Source organism: Dromaius novaehollandiae, chromosome 3, assembly GCF_036370855.1.
Source record: "Dromaius novaehollandiae isolate bDroNov1 chromosome 3, bDroNov1.hap1, whole genome shotgun sequence".
NCBI lineage: Eukaryota > Metazoa > Chordata > Aves > Casuariiformes > Dromaiidae > Dromaius > Dromaius novaehollandiae.
In genome coordinates, this window is record NC_088100.1 from 94,489,814 (window position 1) to 94,513,237 (window position 23,424).

The 23,424-nt window shown below is 36.4% G+C and overlaps 1 protein-coding gene across 1 annotated transcript in view; it reads right to left on the reverse strand.

Moving 5' to 3' along the window:
* The window catches only part of BTBD9 (BTB domain containing 9), a 145,644-nt gene that overhangs the window by 25,763 nt on the left and 96,457 nt on the right, over window positions 1-23,424 (reverse strand). Inside the window, exons 9-10 of the mRNA XM_026122935.2 lie at window positions 19,752-19,941; window positions 10,649-10,756 (exon numbers count right to left, since the gene is read on the reverse strand). Of these exons, the coding sequence (XP_025978720.1) occupies window positions 10,649-10,756; window positions 19,752-19,941 (298 nt within the window). The remainder of the gene's footprint in view (window positions 1-10,648; window positions 10,757-19,751; window positions 19,942-23,424) is intronic.

Here is a 23,424-nt window from a genome sequence, read left to right on the forward strand (position 1 = left end):
AGACTGATATTTCCACAGTTAACATTTCTGTCTCCAAACTAAAAAAGCAGGTTTTCATGTCATATGATTTCCGTTTAAGTCTGGCAGATAGATTAAGTAAAGAAGCAAGGGTACAAAGAAGAGAGGACAAAGACAGTTTCATAATTAAATTTCAGGACTAAAAAGATGTAGATCAGGCTTTAGAGCTTCAGTATCCAGAAGTGTCCCCTGCCAAAAAATAAAAATCATATTTATCAACATAATACTGGTTCTACAAAGCCCAGTTCATTAATGCGGGCCAAGTAATTTTAGATCTTTTGGTGACAGATGTTAAAAATAGCCAAGGTACCATGTACAAGTAAATGCAGCAGAGAAGCAAGGAAAGTTGAGAAAAATGGAATAGTTCAGTGAAATAGAGGGAGTATGTTCTCTCCCACTATAGGCTGGAATAAGGGCTCTGAATTTGAATGTAAAAATCAGAGGGGTTCAAATTCCCTGTTTCTAAGCAGGGATTTGAATGCAACTCTCCAATGTCTTAGGAGAACAAACAACCCACTCGATGGAGTACTCCAGAGTACACACCCCAAACACACAATATTCATTAAGCTTGTGAATGGCTACTGCTTTTCAAAATCTTTAGTATCTTTTAATGGAAATGGTATCTTTAAATTCATAATTTTTTCTTCCATTTATAGTGGGTTAGCAGGGTTTGAAGCAGGGGATTAGATCTATAAAGTTTTCTTCGTTAGGATTTGGGAAAAAGATATCAGACCATTTTAGACCCTTCACTTCCTCTAAAACAAGCTTTATCTTTCTCATATGGGTCTAATCAAGTAATCCTCTGCATAGGAATGCTACCTCTATAAAGATGATAATATTCAAATTGGTTAAAATCTCAGCCCTAGCTCTGCAACATCTGTTCACAGAATATGACAGATGCAAACAGAAAGAGACTCCTCAGTAACTGAACATTAATACTTCCATGATGGCTGTTAATGCTGACTGAACTAAATCTACTTCAATGATCTAATTTTCTTTTCACCATCTATATTATTTATTTACATTTGTTTTAGCTGTTCAGAAACATGAAGTCTGAGTGATTCCGTAATCTTGATTGCTCAGGGAAACATGCATCTCTTTTGAATTTGCACAAATCTATCATAAGAGTGAGCAGCAAAAACAATATTAGAATAAGTAAAAGCAACTCAGATGCTGATTTTTCCCCTCTCAAATATTTCGCCTACTAAGCCAGGCTGTATCCGAGCACATATTAAAAAAAAAAAGCAAGAAAGTGGACTGAGAAAGACAGTGACGTTGAGGTGTATCCGAATTTACCCAAAGCATATGTGAAAAATACAGCAAATATTCTGAAATAGTTAACACCTCAGAATGACAGGTTTACAAAAGTGCAAGTAAAGTAATCTGTAAAACAGTTAAAAGTAAATTCCCTTTATCTTTAAGAATGACAGAGCCAATAAAAAACCCTGTTTAAAAGCTCTAGAAACTGTGTGCTCATACAAAAACTTTCACACAAATGGGTGTGGAAGAGACACTCTTTACTGCTCAGTGGTTAGCAAAGGTCCTGTGTCAGAGTGGAAGAAAATGATGAGCACTATGCAGGGAAATAACGGAAAGGATAAGTCTCATTATCCAACCCATGACTTTGCATTGGTAAGTTCTAAACTAGAGCTGCTCAATTTATGCAAATTCAACAAATGCAACTGTATATTGGCATATTTTTAAAAGTCAGGGGTATCAAAATGGCAGGTAAAAAGATCTACAAGAAGGCCATGTATCAGACAGATAAATGGCAGCAACAGGTTGTGATGAAAGCACCATGGCATCTTATCATGGTGATTCACAAGACTTACAAGGCAGCACAGAATCAACAATTCTGGCAGCAGCTGGCCTTGCTCAAACTCAGTAGGGATACAGAGTTGCAAGGATGAATATACAGAATTGAAAGAATAGCTAGTGCAGAACACACAAGAATGAGTACAGCAGCCAGAAACCAGAGAGAAGCAATTTCATTCATATTCATAACAGACAAAAACTCCTAACTGGTATGCTTCCTAACTACGCTTTATAAGTAACAGCCCAAGAAGTAAGAGAGTCAGGAAAAGGGAGAGAAAAAAAGAAAGAATATGTTTCAATATCAGAAGCATAATTTGGGGTTCATGAAATAATCAATAATCAACCTTCAGTGCTGTCTTTTCATTATTCAAAGCATAATGAAAACATATTTACTGAAAAACCCTCCTGTGTCCCACACTTACATTAGAAGCAGTGGCTAACTGCAGAGTGAGAACTTCCTTACATGTAATCTCTTGAAATAACAACAACTTGAAAGCTTGCCATTTTATCGCAGATGCTTTAGAAAGCTGCCTTACAAGGATCAAAATGGCAAAGCCATTGGGAAGTTTCACTTCTACTGAAAATTCAATGTAAATGTTCATAAATTCACAAAAGAAAATGCAGTTGAACACTTCCTTTGACTTTTATTTTAAATAGAAGACTATGCAATAGACATTTTACATAAACTTAACTATTACCATTTATTTTGTAAAACAATATCTCAAAACAAAATTGCTCACAAATGCATTCAAATTGAATTTATTACTATGAAAAGTCAGCATAAATTTCCTCTTATTTATCCAAGGGAAGTAGAAAACTAAGACTTGTTCTAAAGCATGACCAGAATATCATACTCATAAGTGGATAATGCGCTCCTGGAGGATTAAGGCATATTCATTTCTTCAGGATTTATATTATTGTTTGAAATATAAAACCCTCAACAGTTAAAGCAAAAAGGAAATCAGTATTACAGGAATCAAGTTGCCCACTCCTAGAAAACACTGTGGTTTTGGAGAACTCCCTGGGATATCGCTTTCGTGGGCTAAAGGTAAGGGCCTCTCTCTGCTTATTCTCTCCAACCCAGAAAGGAATAAATGTAATTCAGCTTGATTAGCACATCTTAGCTCTCCACACTCTTTTATAAAGCTATTTGTGTACATTAATGATAAACTCTGGGATAACAATTATTCTTAGTTCCCTATTCTTCACCAAAACGTATTTTCTGCAGAAGACGTCATAAAATAATAAAACATACACACAATACACTTATAACATTAGCTTGAAAATTTTTACAGGCATCTAAAGAGATGCTCAAGCCTTTAACTGCACAGGAGAAAAATCCAACACCTAACAAATAGTTCCTGATACTGTGGGGATTATTAGGTATTACTTCTGTTTTCTCTGAGGCAGAACTGAACAAACATCCACTCTGATATCAGAGTTCCTGTGCTGTTTTCTTCACTATCTCAGCAATAACGTACATGAAGAGGAGCTGAGAACATGCCAGTCACATGGCAAAGCAGAGTAAAGCAAAAAAGCCATCCAAACTTAAGTGCACACAGTACGTGCAGAGCTGCAGTGAAATGAGTTTATGGAAAAAGACATTCAAAGGAGACCAATGCATTTCAATTTGCAACTCAATGCTTCTCTTCTCAAGGTTTGTTCGAAAGATCCATGCATATTTGTGGCTGAAAAGCAACAGTGAGGACCAGAAAGTAAAAGTGGAAAAACACTGTATGAGACAACTTAGTAAGCTGAAAACCTTCTCACCTTGGCTAAAATAAAAAATAGCAAATTAAATACTAGATGCAGAATTTTCACATTTCTAAGAGCCTTCTAACATTCTGAAATAGGACACAACTCTGTTTTCTGTCTGTGAAAACTTTGTGCTTCATATGGCAGTTTTGTGAAACTGGATCTTTTTTCTTCTTTTGCTTTATTAGAATCCTTTAAAATGTGAACATATAAACACGGAAATTATGTACTTCGATGCCACTATCACTCAGGGCTTTTAAGCTCAATAATTACACAAAATGACCCTTTATATCTGTCTGACTTGCTCTAGCAGGCATTACTAGTAGTGTAATGAACAGATTAATGAGAACGCTCAGTTTATTTTTGTCAAGCAAGACTTGAAATTGAGTTCAACAATGTGAAAATTTCACGGGCATCTTGCTTAAATATATTCCATCTTAGTACTGTATGAATGTGGCTACACTGAGTTCTGCAGTTCTGGAGAAGACATTTGGATTTCACAGAGTTTATGTGAAGTTATCTTTGCATAAAATAGGATGAACTGCAGTCCAAATATACTCAGCTTTAAACAAGACGTACAAGAGCAGTTTTTTACTCTGTTCCACTCTGCCACTTGGCAGCTCAGGCATGAACCAGAATTAAGGACTGTACACAAATTAGACAAAAATGTTCTTTTCTCATTCTAGTTATGATAGGACAACGTAAGACTGCATGCAGCATGCAGAAAATTGATGTAAGCATACAAACAATTGGGAAGAAAAGAGTTGAGAAGTGTTCTATGACAGAAAAGAGTCATATGAAAGTGGTTAGGCAGAAAAATCATGGGTGAAAGTGGACATGAGCGAATTCTAGAGATGGGATCACAGGGCGAACTGGAGGAACTAGAGAAGTGCAGAAGGAAAAACCAATATTCTTGTGGTTAAGAATGAGAAACTACATATATGAATACACATACCACATGGAGCATGCAATTACGAACAAGGGTATTCAGACTGTATGAATCTTATCTGTAGGGCAACAGAAATAATCACATCACGATAAAGATTAGCAAGGTTTCACAAATATACGCCTAGGAGCAGAATCTAAAATTGAGTTAGCCACTAATGATGTGCCACTTAGAAGTATTTTCTTACTTTAAGTCCTTAAACAATATGGAAAATAGTCAATTGTACATTCTGAAAAGTGCTTTAGAACTGTTAAATGTATTAGCTGTTTTTAGCCTTGAACCTCTCCAGAGTGTTCTTTACCATGACTTATTATCGAGGGAAATATAACAGCATCTGAAAACTGGAAATGCACATAGAACATCATGATAGAAATCTTAAACACTGGAAAAGAGCAGTAAACTGAAAGTTGAAAACTACTCTTGAAAACATCAATCAAAAAATATTAAAGAAATAGAAATTTTGTTAATTAATCCCATCTACCCCAAATGGCTTACATAAAGTATTAATTACATTCTATATAAACTACAAAAAATTTATAGCAACTGAGCACAGAATTTAGGAATTGAAATAGCAATAGTACTACTACTACTACTATAATGTTGCAATGGCAACATGAAAGTAAGTCGAAATTTTTAAACATCTACCACAACACAGCAGCATACTTTGAATAATAAACAAGAATACAGCAGAAGAAATGAAATAATGCAATAAAATGTTATAAACCCTCTGAAAATAAAGTCATGCCAGGAAAATGCTAAAACTGGCCTAAAACAGTCACACAGACAGTTGATACCAATTCCCTAGGAACTGCTCATAAATAAACCATGTGTATTGCTCCCAAATCCTATCAGAGTATTCGATTCTTTTTTCCTCCTGGGAAATTGAACATTTTATGACAGCTACCATGGATTAAATCCATTACCCAACAACTACGCAAGAGAGAACTTTAAAGACTGACATTCAGCTGATAACCCTGACGATAGCCGGTTTCATATTTGCCTTTACAGGTGCTTATTTTATCAAAAGAAACATTAGCTCTGAGGTCTGACTCCTACTGGCCTTTGGTGTCTTCTGTTTTTCATTTGACTTTCAGACCTTTTTTCAGCATTTTTTTCTAACAAGTACGTGTCTCTATTGTTCAACAGTAACACACTTAAGCAAACTTTCCATAAATGCTCTTTTTCTAAATAGAACAGAACATGACTGGTTTTCATTACTGTCATACTGTGCAGACAAAAACAGTTTATTCTGGAAAAGAAAAAAATTAGCCTACATGCAGCATTTTAAAATTGACAATTACACAACCAGTATGCATTAATTGGCTCCCGCTTAGGGAGAGTAAGCAAGCTTTCCCTGTAAAGATAACAGACATCCAGTTTCTGTGTTCAGCCTCTTAAAACTATGAGAGAAGAGGTGGTTTAGGAGTAACCTGTCAGGTTCTCGCTGAGCAGTGAATTATTAATTTACATAAAATGCTACATGCAAATACCATTAAAACAAACAAAAGCAGTGTACTCAAAGTTTATGAGGAAACTTCATACTTCAATAGACGCTCAAAACCAATATATGTTATTTAAACATAATTTGTTTTCATTTTCTTTCTCATTATTTTGTTTGCCACTTGTCAAAGATGTCTGGTGAGGTTTCTATTTGCTGTCTTTACGATTCATCCTACTCGTTGTGCCAGAGATTCAGCAGAATTGTTTGGAGACCTCACAAAACACGTGCAAGACAGCAAGCTAATGACTTTAACACAGGATTATAACTTCACTGAAAGATTAGGTATACAGACAAGCCAGGGAGAAAAGGGAACAAATCTTATCTACATTTATCTTTGAAGACAGGGAAGTGAACAGAGAATACTACTAACAAAGTTTTTTTTTTTTTCAGTGCAAATATGTAAATCTCTCTTCAGATGTTTGCCACTGTGAAAGTCTCTTGAGTTTGAACTCCCTCCACTTTCATTTGCTACTACAGCATATGCTATATAGGAAAACAAGCAAGGTCTTATTCCCTTATTCTAAAGTCTACTGCATGACGATACTAGATGCAGAACTAATGCCAAAAAGTGTAAATTCACTACCTGGATTTTGCACGCATATAAAATTTGTAAAGGAAATGGGCATTATCTGGAGTATATTTTTTCCAAAGAATTCATATCTGGGTCTTACAGAAACACATTTATAATGATATCTCATAGCAGACTTAGCTCACTATTGCTCTGAGGGGTACTGGTAGTCGAATAGGTACAGTCTCATGCAGGGATACGTCTACTTTTCATTTCCCTTAAACAAAGGGACACAAGCAGAAACTATAATTTTTATACCAGTGTCAAGGGTTAGCCCTTTTCTGGCAGGGAACCATTGCTTCCACCCTATTATCCTGTAGTCTGGTTAAGGCAAATTGCTCAATGCAGGAATCTTTACCTGGCTGCCTAAACCCTATTAAGTGAGTCAAACACAGGCACAGTGCATGAGTTTGATTCTCACTTATCCTGGGGGAGAGTTTTAACTGCTTTTAGCGTGGGGTATTCTGAATCAAATTTCTCTCTCCTGTTGGAGCTGCGCTGTTTGCGTAAAATGCCTACGTATTTCTGGCAAGGGGATGGACAGAGACAGAACGACTCTTAACTGCAAAGTTACAGCCCTGGGGGAGGTGAGACACCTGCGTTCTGGTCAGAGCTCCATGAAATACTTAACGTAAGAACTCACTGCACAACACATTATGTAAGGTGCCTTAGGTGGCTCTAGGTGCTGGAAAACATAAAGTCAAATTCCCTGTGCTAAAGAATCTCCTGCATCCAACAGGAGTACCTTTACCATGATGCTTTTATATTAAACCAGGCAAACTGTAGCACCTCTACCTTCTTACTGCCTCTGTTCACCATGGTTAACAGGTTAACAGGGCTCTTCGGCCCCTCTATTTTGCTTTTGTTAAAATTACATGAAGTTAAAAAAACTTGTTTTTCTTATCACGTTTTAAATTTGGTTCAATCCACGACACCTTTTTTCAGTTTAGAAACTAAATCAAAAAATCAATTTTTCACATAGTCCTACGAGTGACTAGTTCATTTTTCTCCTTTTTGCAAAGATTTGTCTCCTTCACATACACATGCAGTGTATGAGTCACTGAATGATGATGTCTCTTCCAAAAAACTATTCTACATTTAACCATTTTAGAGCACTAAGAGCATGGCTGCTGAAACAGAAAATCCACTTTTGGGGCATAGCAGCACTTTTCAGTATTTTTCAAAACTCAGCAAACCCATGAAGTGGTCCAACTCTGACTATATGAAATTATGATCTCTTGTACTTTACAAAAAAGTCCTAATATTAGTAGCATTCAGCATTTACATAGTACTTAACTAACTAATCCTCAAATATTCACAAAGAATAGAAATACTATCCTCACATTACACATTAAACAGTATTATTTGTGCTGTATATTGATTTACTTAGTTGGCATTTTGAAAGCGCTTGATCTGTATTAAACAGATTAATGTTCTTTAAAATCAGTTTCTGCTAAAACAGTCTTTTAGGATGTTGGACCTAACTCTGCATACCTTCTGAAGAGACTGCTCAAGAAATAAAACTCAGTATGCAAGTAAAACAATTCATAGGTTTGATACCTATGTCCGGAAGGTAAATCTTCAAGAGAATTTAGATTTATCCATCTGCCACTACAATCAAAGTAATTTTTGAGCTTAAGCCATTTCAGCACTTTTGAAAACCCTACTTGAAAAAAAAATTAAATGTATTTAAAGGGTTTTCTTTTCTGTGCTGGGTGGCTGTTAAAAAAAAAAAAAAAGTCGATCTACTGATGGTAAAGGGCAAGATATTTAAATCAAATACATAAAAATGCTGTCAAATGCAAAGAAACTGCCCAAAAATGGGCAGTGAAGGGGGAATGGCACCAACATTTTAACTTCTATCAGTTACAGGTAACAGAGCATTTAAACATAACTGGATAGGGTAGCAAACTTTCAAAGAGAAGTAAGATTTTTCAAACTGCTCTTTTTTCTTTATACTTTTTAAACTCTCAAAAAATTGAGTTTTTCAGGTGCCCACTGAGCTTTTGTAATTGCTAGCTTTAGGAGTAGGTCTTTGAATTTGTTTAGCACAGATGATTACAGACAGTGCTATGAGGGCTATGCTTAATATTACGCATTTCCCACTACCTGACCCTGTTTAGACTTAGTAGACTGTAGTGTTGAGATTGGCATTTTGAAATATGGATGCTTGTGTGTCAGAGCACAAAATTGAGGAAAATACAATTCTCTAGTTCATATGAACATAGTTGCTGCAGCCATTACTTTCAGAATTTCTAGAGCACCTATGTTTTGAATTAAGATCATGAAGTATACCACAAAGCAGCAGCTATCTCTATTTCCCTGTACTTGTCCAAGGTTAAAGCTTTCAAAAATGGCTGGTTTGAACCTGGTCAGTAGATACCAACTTGAACTTGGCAGCCAACCAGCAATTCCACTTGCACTGTGCATACTTAAGCAACTGTTTTTTTCCACTGCTATGGACTATTGGTATGAATATGTCTAAGGAACAAGTGCAAAAAGACACTCCCCTGTCTCCCCTCTGATTTTGGCCTTCTAGTGTTCCTATTGTTGGGGTCAGACAAAAAGATCAGTCTTACCCACTGCACTGAGATGACTTTGAAAATGATTAAATCTCCTTTAGTCTTTCCCCAGAGCTGGAGATAGAAGCCAGGATTTCTGTTCATCAATATCCTGTCCTTTAAAGACAGTAAAAGCACACGTCTAGCTCTCTTTCGCCACCATGTCTACACCAGATTAGAATGCATGCTTGATTTTCACCATCTGTTAAAAGATGGAATATAAACTTTAGAAAATGTGTATCAGCAGTGTTGCTAGAAAGGACTGAATAGCTCTCTTGCCCAGTGTGACAAACTGAGATATCTCTCTGTCAATTTGTAAACTCCATTTTGGTTTCGTTCACACAAATACAGGATTGATGGTGACTGTCCCCATGTGAGTTGATGACTTCAATTTCATCCCACATGAGAAAGTGTCTCTTATGGGAAATTGACTGGGGGAAAAGGAGGGAAATAGGATTTTTATAAGCTTGAGCTTCCCTAGGGATCATCCAGAAGATCATATCCCATCAACATTCATTGAATGCTGAGCCTGCCTGGCTTTTGGATATGTAATATGTATAAATTTGCAGCCTGTCTTTTCAATCCCATGACAAGTATCTGGATCATTCTTTACTTGGAATTCGGACTATCGAATGGTTTAAGAGAGCTATTGGGGCTATGCACACTGAATTACTCTTTTGTACTAGAACAACAGGTTTTTATCAGCAGACCCAATAATTACAGAAAAGCCAATAGAGAGTACACATGTGCAGAAGGAGCCTGGAATTCTCCTGACTGATGTATACAAATAAAAATGAAATAGTTTTTCTGGTTGTATTTCTTTTTAAGAAGGATGTTTTTCTATGCAAGGGTCCTAGTCAAAAGCAGACTACCTGGACTATACACACTGACCACATCACAAGAGCAAGGCTGAGTTTAGGTAACTGAGTTCAACTGTTGATTTGTTTTGGTTTGGTCTTTTTCCCTGCCCTGCCCTGTCCCTCTAACTCCCCCGCAAAAGTACAATGTTCATATGTGCTTTGTTAAAGGGTGAAATAAAAGTGAAATTTTTGATTAAAAATAATCTTTTGCCAAGCAAGCTCTCTTTCCTCTCCCACTGTGTTTCTCCAGAAGGGATGATTTAACACTAGCATTAACATAAACACATTGAAACTCAGGAAACTTAGTTAAATTTGGAGGGATCACAAAAACAAAGGCATGGTAGTCAGATTGTTTCTGAGAATGAACAATTAAACTGGAAAACACAATAATGATCTGAATCTTCAGAACCTGATTCTAGTTTGAAAGTCCAGATATTCAGCCACACTAAAAGCTTCTATTTTTTAAAGTTATATTTACAAGGGTCTAGAGTTAGTAAGCTACAGGTTATGTAAAAATCATTTTTACAGTCAGTGTCAGCTACGTAACTATTGAACAAAAGGAAGTTCCAGTTCCAGTTTCCAGTTCCTCCTTTGGGCAAATAAGTGGAAAAAAATTAAACTTACTTGCAGGAAATTTTTGTACGATCAGCCACCATGGTCCATTGCTGCTGATTTGTTGAAACCTCAATGTAGTAGCTGTAGCTCCGATCATCACAGTCCCAAAGTAGCAACCTAAGCATGAAGAAGCATTTGAGTGGTGAGTACAATGAACGTTAACCAAGCTGCTCAAGTGTTCTAGTCCTTTATTTCCTCTTCTTAAACCTTTTTAAATTCAGCTGTTTCTTCTGTAATGTGCCTGTAATATTTAACAAGGTCCTTACTGTTTCTCTAACCTGAAACTTGAGTGTCTCTACTATCATTATCCTAAGGCCAATATCCATCTTACTAGCATTATTCTATGACATTCACCCAATTACTTCTAACTTATTTGAAAGTCAATGAGTGAACTAATTTATTTGGCAATGTGGAATTGCCTGCTTTAACCCTGAATAAAAGATCTGGTTGGAAAGTCAATGTAAGAGGAGAAAGAAAAAAAATCCAGTTTCTTTGACTAAAAAAAGACTGTCTTCTTACTTTTATTCTCTTGTTTTGGTAAACATACCAGAAATACTAAGATAAAACAAATTAAAAAACCCAGGAATTCCCAAACCTGGTTTATCATAAAACAAGAAAAAAGGCATTGGAATTGTTGACCAAATTGCTAAAACAAACAAACAGAAAAGTAACAGAGGTCTCAAGGATTTACTCCATACTCATCCTCATGAATATGCAGCCAAGTGATATATTAAAAATTAGCCTTCAGTTTCCATCAGTGTTCCACAGAAAAGGAGACAATGCATCAGGATTTAACCTAAGTACATCTTTTTCAAAAGGCATATCTAGAAAATAACAGTAAGTCATTCTTCTGATAAGTCGTAACCTCTCTACTCCTTTCCCTTAAATAGGGATTATCTCCTTGTTGTAACAGATGTTTGAAACCCCAATATCGTTCCTTGATTTTGTTTTGTTTCTGAGGATATGAATTAAAGAAAGTAGCATGATACTTGCAGCAAGACCAAGAACCTTCCCCTGCTGCCCCCCCCCGGGTTACACATGGGATTGCAGCACAAGCATCCACAAAGGGCAAGAGGGTATCTACAGACTTTAAAGGGGAAAGGGACTGGCCTAAACACTGCCAGACACTTCTGTAATTTCTTCTTTAGGAGCAGTGAAGTGTTTGCCATTTTTTCATTAACAGAGGTGACTTTGCTTCCATTTTACATAAATGCCTTGGCTGGTTTCATTCCACGGATTAGCAGGGTACAGTTCAGGACACTAATTGCTGTTCTAACTGTTTTCATACAAACTCAACAGCAAATGAGATAGTAAAACAACATCTCAAAAATCTTTGCTATTTGAGTTAGAGGTGACTGAAGGCCAGAGCAGCATGCTGCATTTACCATTCTCTGAAATTATGCTCTCTCATCCCTTTACCCAAAGTTTTTGAATTGCAAAATTCTAATTGAACAAGGTGCATCGTGGAAAAATGTTTTGCTGATTTGGTTGTTGTTAAACTCGTATTCTCTGAACCCTTACGCAGTATGCTAATGGAAAATAAACACCATACTACTCATATAAGATACCAGCTGTTACTGGTTTTTACGCTCTTCTGATCCTCAAGCTCTTGTCAGCAAACTTTGCTAGCACTTGCTAAGATGAATGCTTAAATCTTACAATTTATCATAGAAGTCAATGAACCTGCTCTAGTCAAATAACTAAAGCACAGCTAACCGTCCAAAAAAGCTACAACAACGCTGATGACCTAAATGAGAATAACTACAGCCACATACACAAATAGAGAACTATGAAATCCAGGTTATGCAGCCGAATTGGATTTTTCAGCTGTGAGAAAGAACTTCTGTAGATCCACACTGTTCACAGGTGCAATAGTCCACACATCCTTATCTGTGGACTATTAATGAAAACAGCTGAGAGATATTTGAAAAGGAACTTGTGCCATTCTAGACTTTCTTAGGCACAAAGTTTCAGTTTGTCTCTAAGAATTTCTTACAGGCCTGAGTTTCATATTCTAAATTCCCTTCTCCCAGGTGAGAAAGTCTTTCTTGCTTTCAGCTGCTACCTCTGCTGTGAGGACCATAAGTGCAAAAATTACTGCTCACCTTTAACATTAATAAACAAGAGTGCTAGACAGAGAAAAATGACCTAGCTAGTGGCCGAACACAGAATCCTCCCTCTTACAGTGAAATGTCCAAAGCAGAAGCTGGACTGTCTTAGGAATTAATTTATCAAGGACATGTGTGTCTGAAATTTTGCCCTAGAAAACAGTGCTGTTACTTCTGTTCAGAACAATCTGATTTAGCTCTTTATTTCCCATTTTGGAATCCCAGCATTTGAAGTGCAGCCAGGTGTACTGGACAAGCAGATTTAAAGTATGCTATAGTGATGCTTTCAACTCAATCTAGCTCATTAATATTATAAAAAATGATAAGCTATCAACAACAGTTTTAAGAAGTTAAAATAAAATACTTAAAAAGAAGCCTTTTAGCCTACATTTATACTGTCTATTTGCAGATTAAAATTTCAGAACTGATTTAGTAAAAAAATAAAAATCAAAAGAGATCTCCAGGACATCATACGAGACTTGGTTAGAAGAAAAAAAGAACCCTGTTTCATCAGATCCTCCGCATTCTGCTTTTCTACAGCTTCAACGTCTCCAAATACTGAAGAGCTGAATGTAGATTTTCTTTAAAAGAGTCTGAAAGTTTATGTATCAAAATCCTGAATTTGGTAACTACTAATAACAGATACTGAATTGATTTAACATCTAAATTTGGGCTAAGTCTTCTAAATGATAAGAAGAGGGAAAGGCAAAACATACATAAATTGTTTTCTTTTAAACAGGCAATTAAAACATAGCTAATTATGGTTTTCAATAGGATCTTTTTCATCAGTGGGGGCTCAGTGCTGTTTCCTTGATCCAGGTCTTCAAAGGTATGATCAAGAGTTTGAATTTCAGAAGTACACTAGGGACTGTAATTTTAACCAACAATACTGTAATTAAAACACAACTGACTTGGTTTTAGAGTGAAAGGCTAAGAGGACATATGTCCTCCTTTTAAGGACGTATAAATCGCTCTCTCCCACAACAACCTAGCCCAAGTTGAATGGCTTGAAAAAAGCATATGGCTTGGGATTATTATAAAACAAATAAACAATGAGCAAATTAAAGTTGGCAGAATCATTCATAAAGTAACTTAATGTGCATGATAAATACAGATTTTTGTTCCTTTGGGACTTGTGAAAGACAGAAAATACAAGTTTTTCCTTCACCTCCCTGCAACACCTTTTGTAGGAGAGAGAGAGGAGGGGGAGACTCACCATGCAACCTCTTTGGAATTTATTCTGCATGAAATGCCTTTCCTGAGAAACAACAAAAAACTATCAGGCGCTTACATGAATATTCACCAGTGCATACTGGGCATAAGGGCCACTTTTTATGCCAGGTACACTAATCTTTCAAACACATTCCAGGCAAACTACCAGGATAAACTTTTGCAGAGAAGCTATGCTTTCCTGTGATGGATACAAAATGGCTGGAAGGAGAATATTTTGCTGAAAAAGTCAGAACTATATTCATTAAAAATACCTCTGGTTATAGAAATATTGCCCATGTTCCTAGGACATCCCATACCAGAATAAAATGCTAAATTAGCTCTTGTTAGTAAATCTTGCCCTCAGGATTGAGAAAGAAAAGCTGAACAAGACTTCATCCAGCTCATTCTCTGCAACACCAAGAGATTTGAATGTATTTCTCATATGCCAATTCTTTTGGAATCTAAAGGCTAAGACTGTTAATCATTTAATATGGTACTGTTATTTACACTACATGTTGAAAATGATCCATTTTATAAAATAAGTACTTTTCAAATAGAAATAACTTTTCATGTTAACAGGTGTGGAAAACTGATGGGTTACCAGTTAAGTGACTTGTCCAACATTTCAAAGCAATTCAAGGATAAATTCAGGCATAAAAATCAGATCCTGCAGCTCTTTGCGTGATCATGTTTCCTCTCACGATCATAATCTATTATTCCCATAAAGATCTACACAATATTAACTATGGAAGTCCATTCGCTGTTGGCACTAGCTGCTAAAATCCTGCTCCCCCTTTAAGTACCTCACAACACAATAGATGAAGTAGGTCTTGGATGCCCCTTTATGAAGGAAGACAACTTGACAAAAATAAGTCATCCAGGGCAAACTGACCACAAGACAAAGCCAGGTCTGAAGCTGAGCAATGTGGCCTGCGAGGTTCTCCAGCCGCAAAGAACTGATGTGTCCAGAGGACTGCTTCAACAAGCTGTCTGCATATGGGCAGCAGAAAATCATGAGAGTAAAGGCTAATGACTGCGACCGAAGGTGTGAGAAGGGCTCTGACTGGGAGGAGAGAACGCTTCTCAGGCACAATACTTGCCCAAACGGCTAACTGAGGGTACCTTTCATAGCAGAGAAGCTTCCTGATGCTCTTTGTTTCTATTGAGCTCTGAAAAGCAGAACTTCTTAATTTTTTGGTGCAATCATGTTATTTAATAAGAAAGCACACAGACCTGCACCTTCAATTTCTCCTTCTAAAAGAAGTAAACCTGCAGAGCTTCACATATTGGCTGCCTGTTGCACCAAAAGAGCCTACAGTACTTTTTCAACAGTACTTACCACATGCAATATAAATATTTGATAATACCATGTTCTTAAATTCCATGCTTACTGATGGAAAACCGAAAGATGAGAAGAAATTAAAAAATGAGGTAACAACACTTCTTTAAAGAAGGGTGAAAAAACTGAAAATGCTATGAAAAGAGAGTATTTTTTATACAATTTTCATTATATTTTTGTGTGCAGTTGTCTATAATCCCCTTTCATTTCCTGCAGCTATTTGTTTCAGTACTTATCCTGTAGCACACTAATCTTTCTTAAGATCCTACAAAGGAGTCAGAATCCGCATATTTGTTATGTGCCTGCATCATCTTTCATTCTGAGTTATGACTGCACTCTCGAGTCAGGCCTGAATAGCAAATGAGCAGCAAAGAAAGAAAAAGTTCATAAGCAGAAATGGTATGGAAAATTAAGAAGCAAAGAGATGTACAAGATGATGATATAAGCAAACAGAAAACACGTTAAAGCTACTTGATATAATTTGTTAATTTAAGAATTGCTCTGAAGATGAAAATCACAACAGTTGGCCACCAAGTACTAGTATCAGTAATAAAGTCTTCAAAGAGATTAAAAAGGGATAGTGTTTTATCTGTTTTTACAGAGATGAAGAGTATTTCTACTTACTTTAACATGAAAACCACACAGTACAGAAGAATTCTCCCTCCCTCTATCACATAGACTGTAACAAATTCTGCTCTATCAGGATTTTCTTTCCTTTCCCTTTTGGAAAACCACAGAAAAAAATCCTATAAAATTATCAGTCAGAGATTGTAGTATAACATTATTATATTTCTATTCAAGACAAATGCTGGGAGAGAATAAGAGACAGCCATTTTGATATGGCAGCCTTTTCAATACTAAAGTTTTACCCATTTAACAGCTAAATAAAAGACACTTAAATTATGTTTACCATGATAAACACATCAATTGTTTTGTTTCTGTTCCTAGTTAAACATAATATTTTTTCTGTCATTGATAAAGGCCTTTTCGGAGAAAAAAAAATTGGAAGGTTATTTTCTTTCCAGGCAGGCGACAACGTGAAAAAACAAGCTAAAGCAAAGTAGTTTATTTTCTCTGTCTGTTAACTGTTCCAATCACCTTGTAATTTGTCCCAGGTGAAAGTCTTACTAAAAGAATAAACCTCTTAAACTACAAAATGTTTTTACTTCTATAACCTAGAGCATGCGATTTAGTTACAATTATTTGAAACAAAATGTTTTCCAGGCCTTTTCTGGTAAGGACTACTAATGGGCATTGACTGTCATTACATCTGTTTCAGAATTTCTGAGTAAGTTCTGATGTGGGTGTCAAGAGCTCTCAATTTATAAACAAATACTTGAAGTATTTGACATTAACAAGGTTTCAACATGGTCTCCCGCGGCATCACTGCATCCAAGCTGGGATGTTATAGTCTAGATGGGTGGACTACTAAACCAGTGAAAACTGGCCAGATTCTTTAGCTCAAAGGGTAGTGGTTAACGTTTGATAACTTACCTGGAGGCTCACTGCAAGAGGAGTCCCTCCGGAGTCTATTCTGGGACCTATCCTGTTTAAAATTGTTGTCAAAGACCTGAAGGAGGAGATGGAGTGAGCCTTCGCCAAACTTTCAGAAAACAGTAGACTGTGGTTTGCAACAAACACACAGCCAAGGGTACAGCTCACTTTCAGAAAAACTGATTCCTAGCCACTAGGCAGGCTAGAGGAATGGGCAAACAGGAACCGCAGGAAATTCAACAAGTACAAAAGCAAAATCCTACACCTAGTACAGGCCAATCCCCTGCAGTAGTACAGGCTAAGGTCTGACTGGCTCTGATGAAAAGGATATGGGAGCCTTGGTGGACAGAAGAAGAAACTGCACAAAAGGAAAAAAAAATTACACTGTGTGGCTAACTAAGCATTGGTACAGGCCACCCAGAGAAGTCGTGGAATCTCCAACCTTGGAGGTTTTCAAGACCTGACTACATAAAGCTCTGAGCAGGATGGTCTTATTTCATAGCTAACCCTACTTTCAGGAAGAAACTGGAATAAATGACTTCCTCAAGTCCTTTCCAACCTGAAGGATTCTGTGATACTAAGACAAATAGATAAATTTTGCAGAAATCATGCATAGAAGATACCTTCCTGAAACATTTAGTTCTCTATGCATACCTAATGCATATTTGAGTTTCAACAGTTCTTCTGCTTTATTCCTGCTCAGAATTTAGTTGCCATGGTAATATTTTCTGACTTAGAAGCTCTCTCCAGTGGCATGCTGATTTCTATACTACAAGCATTTACTACCCTTTTTCCAAAGGCTCATATACTTTCTCAGATACAACTATATTTAATGACACACCAAAGTTTTTGAACTTAAAAAAACCCATATTTTAACTCGTAATTATTGATTTATAACTTAAACCCACAGATATGATGACTCAGTTTCTGGCTGCGGAGTAATTCTGTGGATGCTCTGTGGATGGATTGTGGCTATCCTAACAAAAATACTCCAGGAAAATTTTTTCAGCTAGGTGGAAAGATGAGATCAAGGCAGTTTTCAAGCAAGGAGACAACAGGAAAAACAGGCAGAGGAACAGAATTCAAGCAGCTGTGGAAGATTCTTTCTTGTTCAAAAAAATCGCATGCTTTCATTAAGATGAAATAGTAATACTTTGTTTTCATCTGCATTTATATGTAATTTGACCTCTGTACCAGTCATAGATCCCACATGTCAGTTAATAAATTCTCTTAGTCTTTCACATGGTCAAGCCTCTGCTGCTACTTAATTTTAAGTTCAAAGTGGCATGCAAATGATATAATTACTTTTCAATTATCTTTCTTAAGAAATCTGAGTACTGTGTCTTCCCGTTCTTTACTTGAGATTCAATACTTCGTTGAACATTAAAAACATCGAACTCTAAAGCATAAAATATTCACTGTGGAAAATTGCTAACAGGCTTTTTATTTAACATGTTTCATGCAGTGAGCACAATGCTGGACTCTCGCTGTGCATAACTTCTATAAGCTGGTAAACAGACAAAAACAGTACTTCTGTTATGCTTAAGGATTTACCCAGATTTTACCTGATTCTAAACTCTATCTTCAAAGTTTTATAATGGTCATAACAATATCACAAGCTGAAATGAAAACACACAGCTTTTGAAGTGGGGAGCAATTATTTCCTTCAATTCTCAAGATTCAGGGCTAGTATGAGCAAAAATGGTATGCCAATTCTGCACTTATTTTTAAGAAAACTCCCTTAAAAACTCTACTTTTAAAAAACATAAATACAGTATGAATACATAAGAGAGTAGGCTCTAAGAGAACTGCCACCATCTCAGACTTTTCTTTACACCTCTGCTGATATTCACCTTAAATGTGGACAAATATTTCAGGCACAAAAATGGGCAGTTACACAATGGATTTCAAATCTCACTTGCTCATCCGTCAGTTGTCTACTGACAGAAAAAAGGCATAGTACTAGCTTCTGGCAATACGTATTTATGTATAGAGCCTCTGTTGCTAGCCAGTACCTAGGCTGAAGTTTCAAATTCTCCCGCTGGTGCTGTAATTTCAGAAAGCTTTCCTTCTTTTCTTCATTGTCACGGAGAATACACGTTCAGCTCCTGACAACATATTGTTCTAAGTTTACAGAGAACACTGTTTACAGAGAACACTAAAACATTAAGACAGGGATTCATATGTCTGATTTTATGAAACAAAACACTCATTTTACAGTCCGTGGATCTGAAGTTGGCAAGAATGTTTTTTTCTTCACCTGGGAACCGTTCTGCTCTCCAATCTATTTCCAAAGCACAAAAGAAAGGGAAACTGAAGAAGCAACTGAAGAAGCAAACAGCTTCTACTTTAGCCAAAACTTTGTTCTGTATACATACATAGGCCTTTACTGCAGAAAAAGCTCAGTGAACTTCATTCCAGATCTAAATACATTCATTAATCCAAATTTGTAAAGTAATATTCAGGTTACTGTGCCCTTATTACACATTCCTTGTTCAGGTAAGGGCTGGAACTAATTGCATAGTGAAAAGGCAAGCTAGGAGCAGGCAGGTCTGACACTGAGATGATAGCTGTCTTCAATAAATGCTTCTGTTTTCATAATGAGATGCATATGACAGAGGAACTGCACCTACTTTTACAACAAGCAAGGCTGTAGTTAAAATTCTATTTTAATATAATAGATAACTATACATCCTTAATATTAAAATTTTAATATTGCTATTATTGTGCCTCTGAAATGTATTTTTCTGGAATTGCATTGCTGCATCCTGACATACAATTCAATAATACATTTAATTTTTAACTTGCCCATTATACCGAAGTAAAAATCCAAATGCCAATTAGTAAAATAGTCCCCTAATTATCATAACTTACAAATGTCATATATTCTAAAGAAAATAACTGTACTCAGCAAAAGTCTCATTGTTGCCCTTAATTTTGAGAAGAATAATCCCCTTACCGTATTGATCCAATCATGTAGGGCTGTGCTAGCTGTACTACAATAGCTCCACTCCCAAGCTGATGGCATGTATACCCAGAATCCCAATCATAGTTTTTTGTGTCTCCATTCAACAAGGCGTTGCGACTTCGGCTTACACCCTCAATCACACTGGCACAGTCTGCAATTGTTGCAACATTCTCAGTGGGAACTGTGAATGTAAACATAGAGAAGACAGATGTAGTAATACAGCCAGAAAACAGTTCAGATGCTAACCGTCTTTACTTCTGGAAAGGATAAAAAAGAGGGAACAAAAATATGATGAACAAATGGAAACGTAATTCTGTTTAGTATGAATTATGAAGCAAAGTCAAGAAGTACAGATAATTTTTATAGCCTTGATTCCAGAACAGTTAGGTAAATTAACAGACAGATTCCTGTCTTGGTGACGACGTGACAGCACTTCTTTAATAGAGCTGAGAAAAAAAAGTCTTGTCTGGCAAACCTTTAAAAAATTTTAAACAGTTTCTTAGCTTCCTGTTCTCATGATGAAAACAAACTCATTTCTAAAAAAAAATAAGTGAAAATAAGCAAGAGAGAGATAGTTGAAAGCACTGATCTGGACTGTGGGAAATCAGGACTCAAATTCTTCAAAACGAGGCCTCACACTCTCTTAGCTCAGGTGACAATTCTCAACAGGTACCTGTTGGTACTCTTTTGACCAGAAATTGCACCTCAAGTTATAGACAACGAAAATATTTTTTAATATTTACTAAATACTTAATTACAAAACATCTTGGGTTACAAGAGGGGAAGGGGGACTGATAGGTCTGTTCAGCCAAATGGAACAGCGACTACAGAAGCATTTCTCACTCGATCAAAATCAGGAAAAAGGAATGACCAAACTCTGCAAAAAAGAAGCTATAATATCACAACATCAAAATAAAAGAAACTTCATAGAACTGATTCTCTTGGAAAAAGAAAAGCCTAAGTATAGGATGATGATTTTCCTCCTGGAGGGAATGATGGAATTATATAAGACTCTTTTTCCCCCAAGTTAATTTCATCAAAAAAAATCTATGCTGGATAATTCTTCTATTTTATATGCTGCCATAAAAATGCCAGCATGCAACTGCCATGCCAAAGAAAATCAAAGGTTTTACTGCAGAATATGGAACTCACCTTCTGTCATAATCCTTTAATGAAGTTATTGGAATAGTACAGGGAAAATGACTACATTTAGATAACTGAAGGAATTTTCAATTTAGTGAAAGCATTCCTTGGATGACCATAAGAACAAGGAGTTTCAGTATCAAATGTTACATTTCAATTCTAATTGAACAGCGTAGCGCTTCTCAACTGCTACCTTGTGCTGCACATCTATAATAAGCTTGCTCTTTCACCTTTACAACCCTCTCTTGCAATCGGTGTACATATCCAATGTTGTGGTCCATGTGTCAGTGCCATCCAACTTCAGTTCCTTCCTCTCCTTGGTACTCCCAAAGCTGAACACTCTAGTTTTGGAACTGCTGTTACAAACTGAGTTAGATAAGTGCTAACTTGACTGTTTACTAGGTATTTTTAGAAGTAAGGGAACGTTACATACCCAGCAATAAAAAATGTTGGTGTACTGGGAGTTATTTTTCTTTGGCAAAGGATGTTAGGACCTGGAAATCTTTCCTAGGAGAGGAATGCTCTTCTATTGATTCTTTAGTCCTGCCTAATCTGACTTAAGATCCAATGTTAAGTAGTTTCCCCTTCTTTTCAAAACAAACACAATTCATAGTAGAGTTAGTGCTGGATGTCATTTCAGCAACGTGAAAGATCAAGACAACAGGAGCTCCTCTGGGAGCAAGCTGAAAGAAGGAGGTGCATTTTCTTGTGCCCAGAGTAATTTCCCAACACTGTTTTACAAGTGCTTCAACATTTATTTTTTGATTTACTTATTATTTTCCTTTGTTAACATTTAATCAAGTACAGTGCTTTGTTTTCATCTGTAATTCAGAGGGACTAAGAACTTCTTCTAAGCTTTCTAGACATCATCTTCCAGTAAGATGACAGATAAATATGACAGGGTATTTAATATGTCCTACTTATGTCCAGCACTTTCTCAAAAAGCTTAGTTTTTGCTAACCTCTTCAGCTTTTCTAGCTCTCTCAGCATTTTCTTGTCTATCTCTATCCAGCAATCGAAAAATTAACATGACTGAAAAATGATGCTCTCTGAACTTGTGAAAAAAAGATCAGGATTACCTGTTTAGCCCTTGTCTTCTTGGGAAATACTGAAAACATTGACTGTTTGAGTTAAATGAGAACAAAAATTCTTCCTTTAGTGGCTACATAAAAAAGGGTAAGATTTTATGTGCCTGCACCTGATGAAGAACAACCAATTTCTGTGTGGTAACACAATCAAAAAAGGGGAGGAATGAATAAGTTGCCAAAAATTATCTGGCTGCCAATGATCAGTTTAACAAAATCTACTCATACAAAACATTTTTGAAAAACAGAACAACAACAGCCAAGCAAAAACATGAACTACACAAAAAAGTTAGAAGAAATACATAAGACATAAAACAAACACTATCTGAATTTTCACCTGGGAAAACAGATGATGTACAGTGCAGATGAAAATGGACTCGTGCACTATTTTAAGCCCACTTCAGACTGAAAACTTACTTACAGAGTTGTAAGGAGCAATGTATTTAAACTACTACTTTGTCTGAAAATGGCTGAAATACAGCCATATGAAATTTGAGAGCTAGCCATAAAAGACTCCAGCCAAAAAAAAAAAAGGTAAAATTTTCCTTGACGAGTTTGGATTCTGTGTTTTAAGTGTGCTATTGTCAGGAGCAGAATCTTCATAAAAAGGAACATGAGAATGTCTAAGTTTATTGCCAAGTAGTCCCATAATTCACTGTACTTGAAAAGCAACTGTTTCACAGAAATCTACCGTACTATCAAACATACTATCATCTCTGTGTGACTCATCAAAAGCTACTAAAACCACCACATTATTATTCTAGAAACCTTCTGATGCACTACCACTGAAAACAGACATTCAGAAGTTCTCAGATTCTTGTGGGGGAAAAAGTGGTAGACATTAGAAGTACTTTGCTAGGAAGGATCTGAATAAAGCAGAGAGATCAACAGTTCAAACTAAAAGCACATTGGCATAAAAAAAAATGTTTAGCTTAGCTTCCTTTCATTCACCGATAGTAAAGAAAACTTCCTTGGGTATCCATTTTATACAGGCATTAAAGAATCTTCCATTCTTCCATATATTGCCACTTTTTACAGGAAAAGGAAGCTATTGATAATTGGCTTAAAAAGGAGTAAAAGACAAAATGCCAAAGTCAACTTTCATATTGAGGGTCTATAGCGTACTCTGGATACTTTGCAAGCTATATATCAGGTATTAATTTAACACAGTGCAACTTCAGTTTATTCACCGTATTTCTTGCATCACTCTGTTCCCACTCACAGTTAATATCTGCACTAACCCACACACTCCCAAGATAATGTCACCCTGAATAGCTGCACTCCTTAATAAATGCCTGGAAACTGCTTTATTGTATATTTAATAGAATTCTGTGATCTTCCTTACAGTGGTAAATTAGAAAGTGATTCTAACTAATTCTAACTAATTGCAGCATGCAGAAGGTGCCACACTGTTCCTTCTCTCCAGCCTTCTCTCC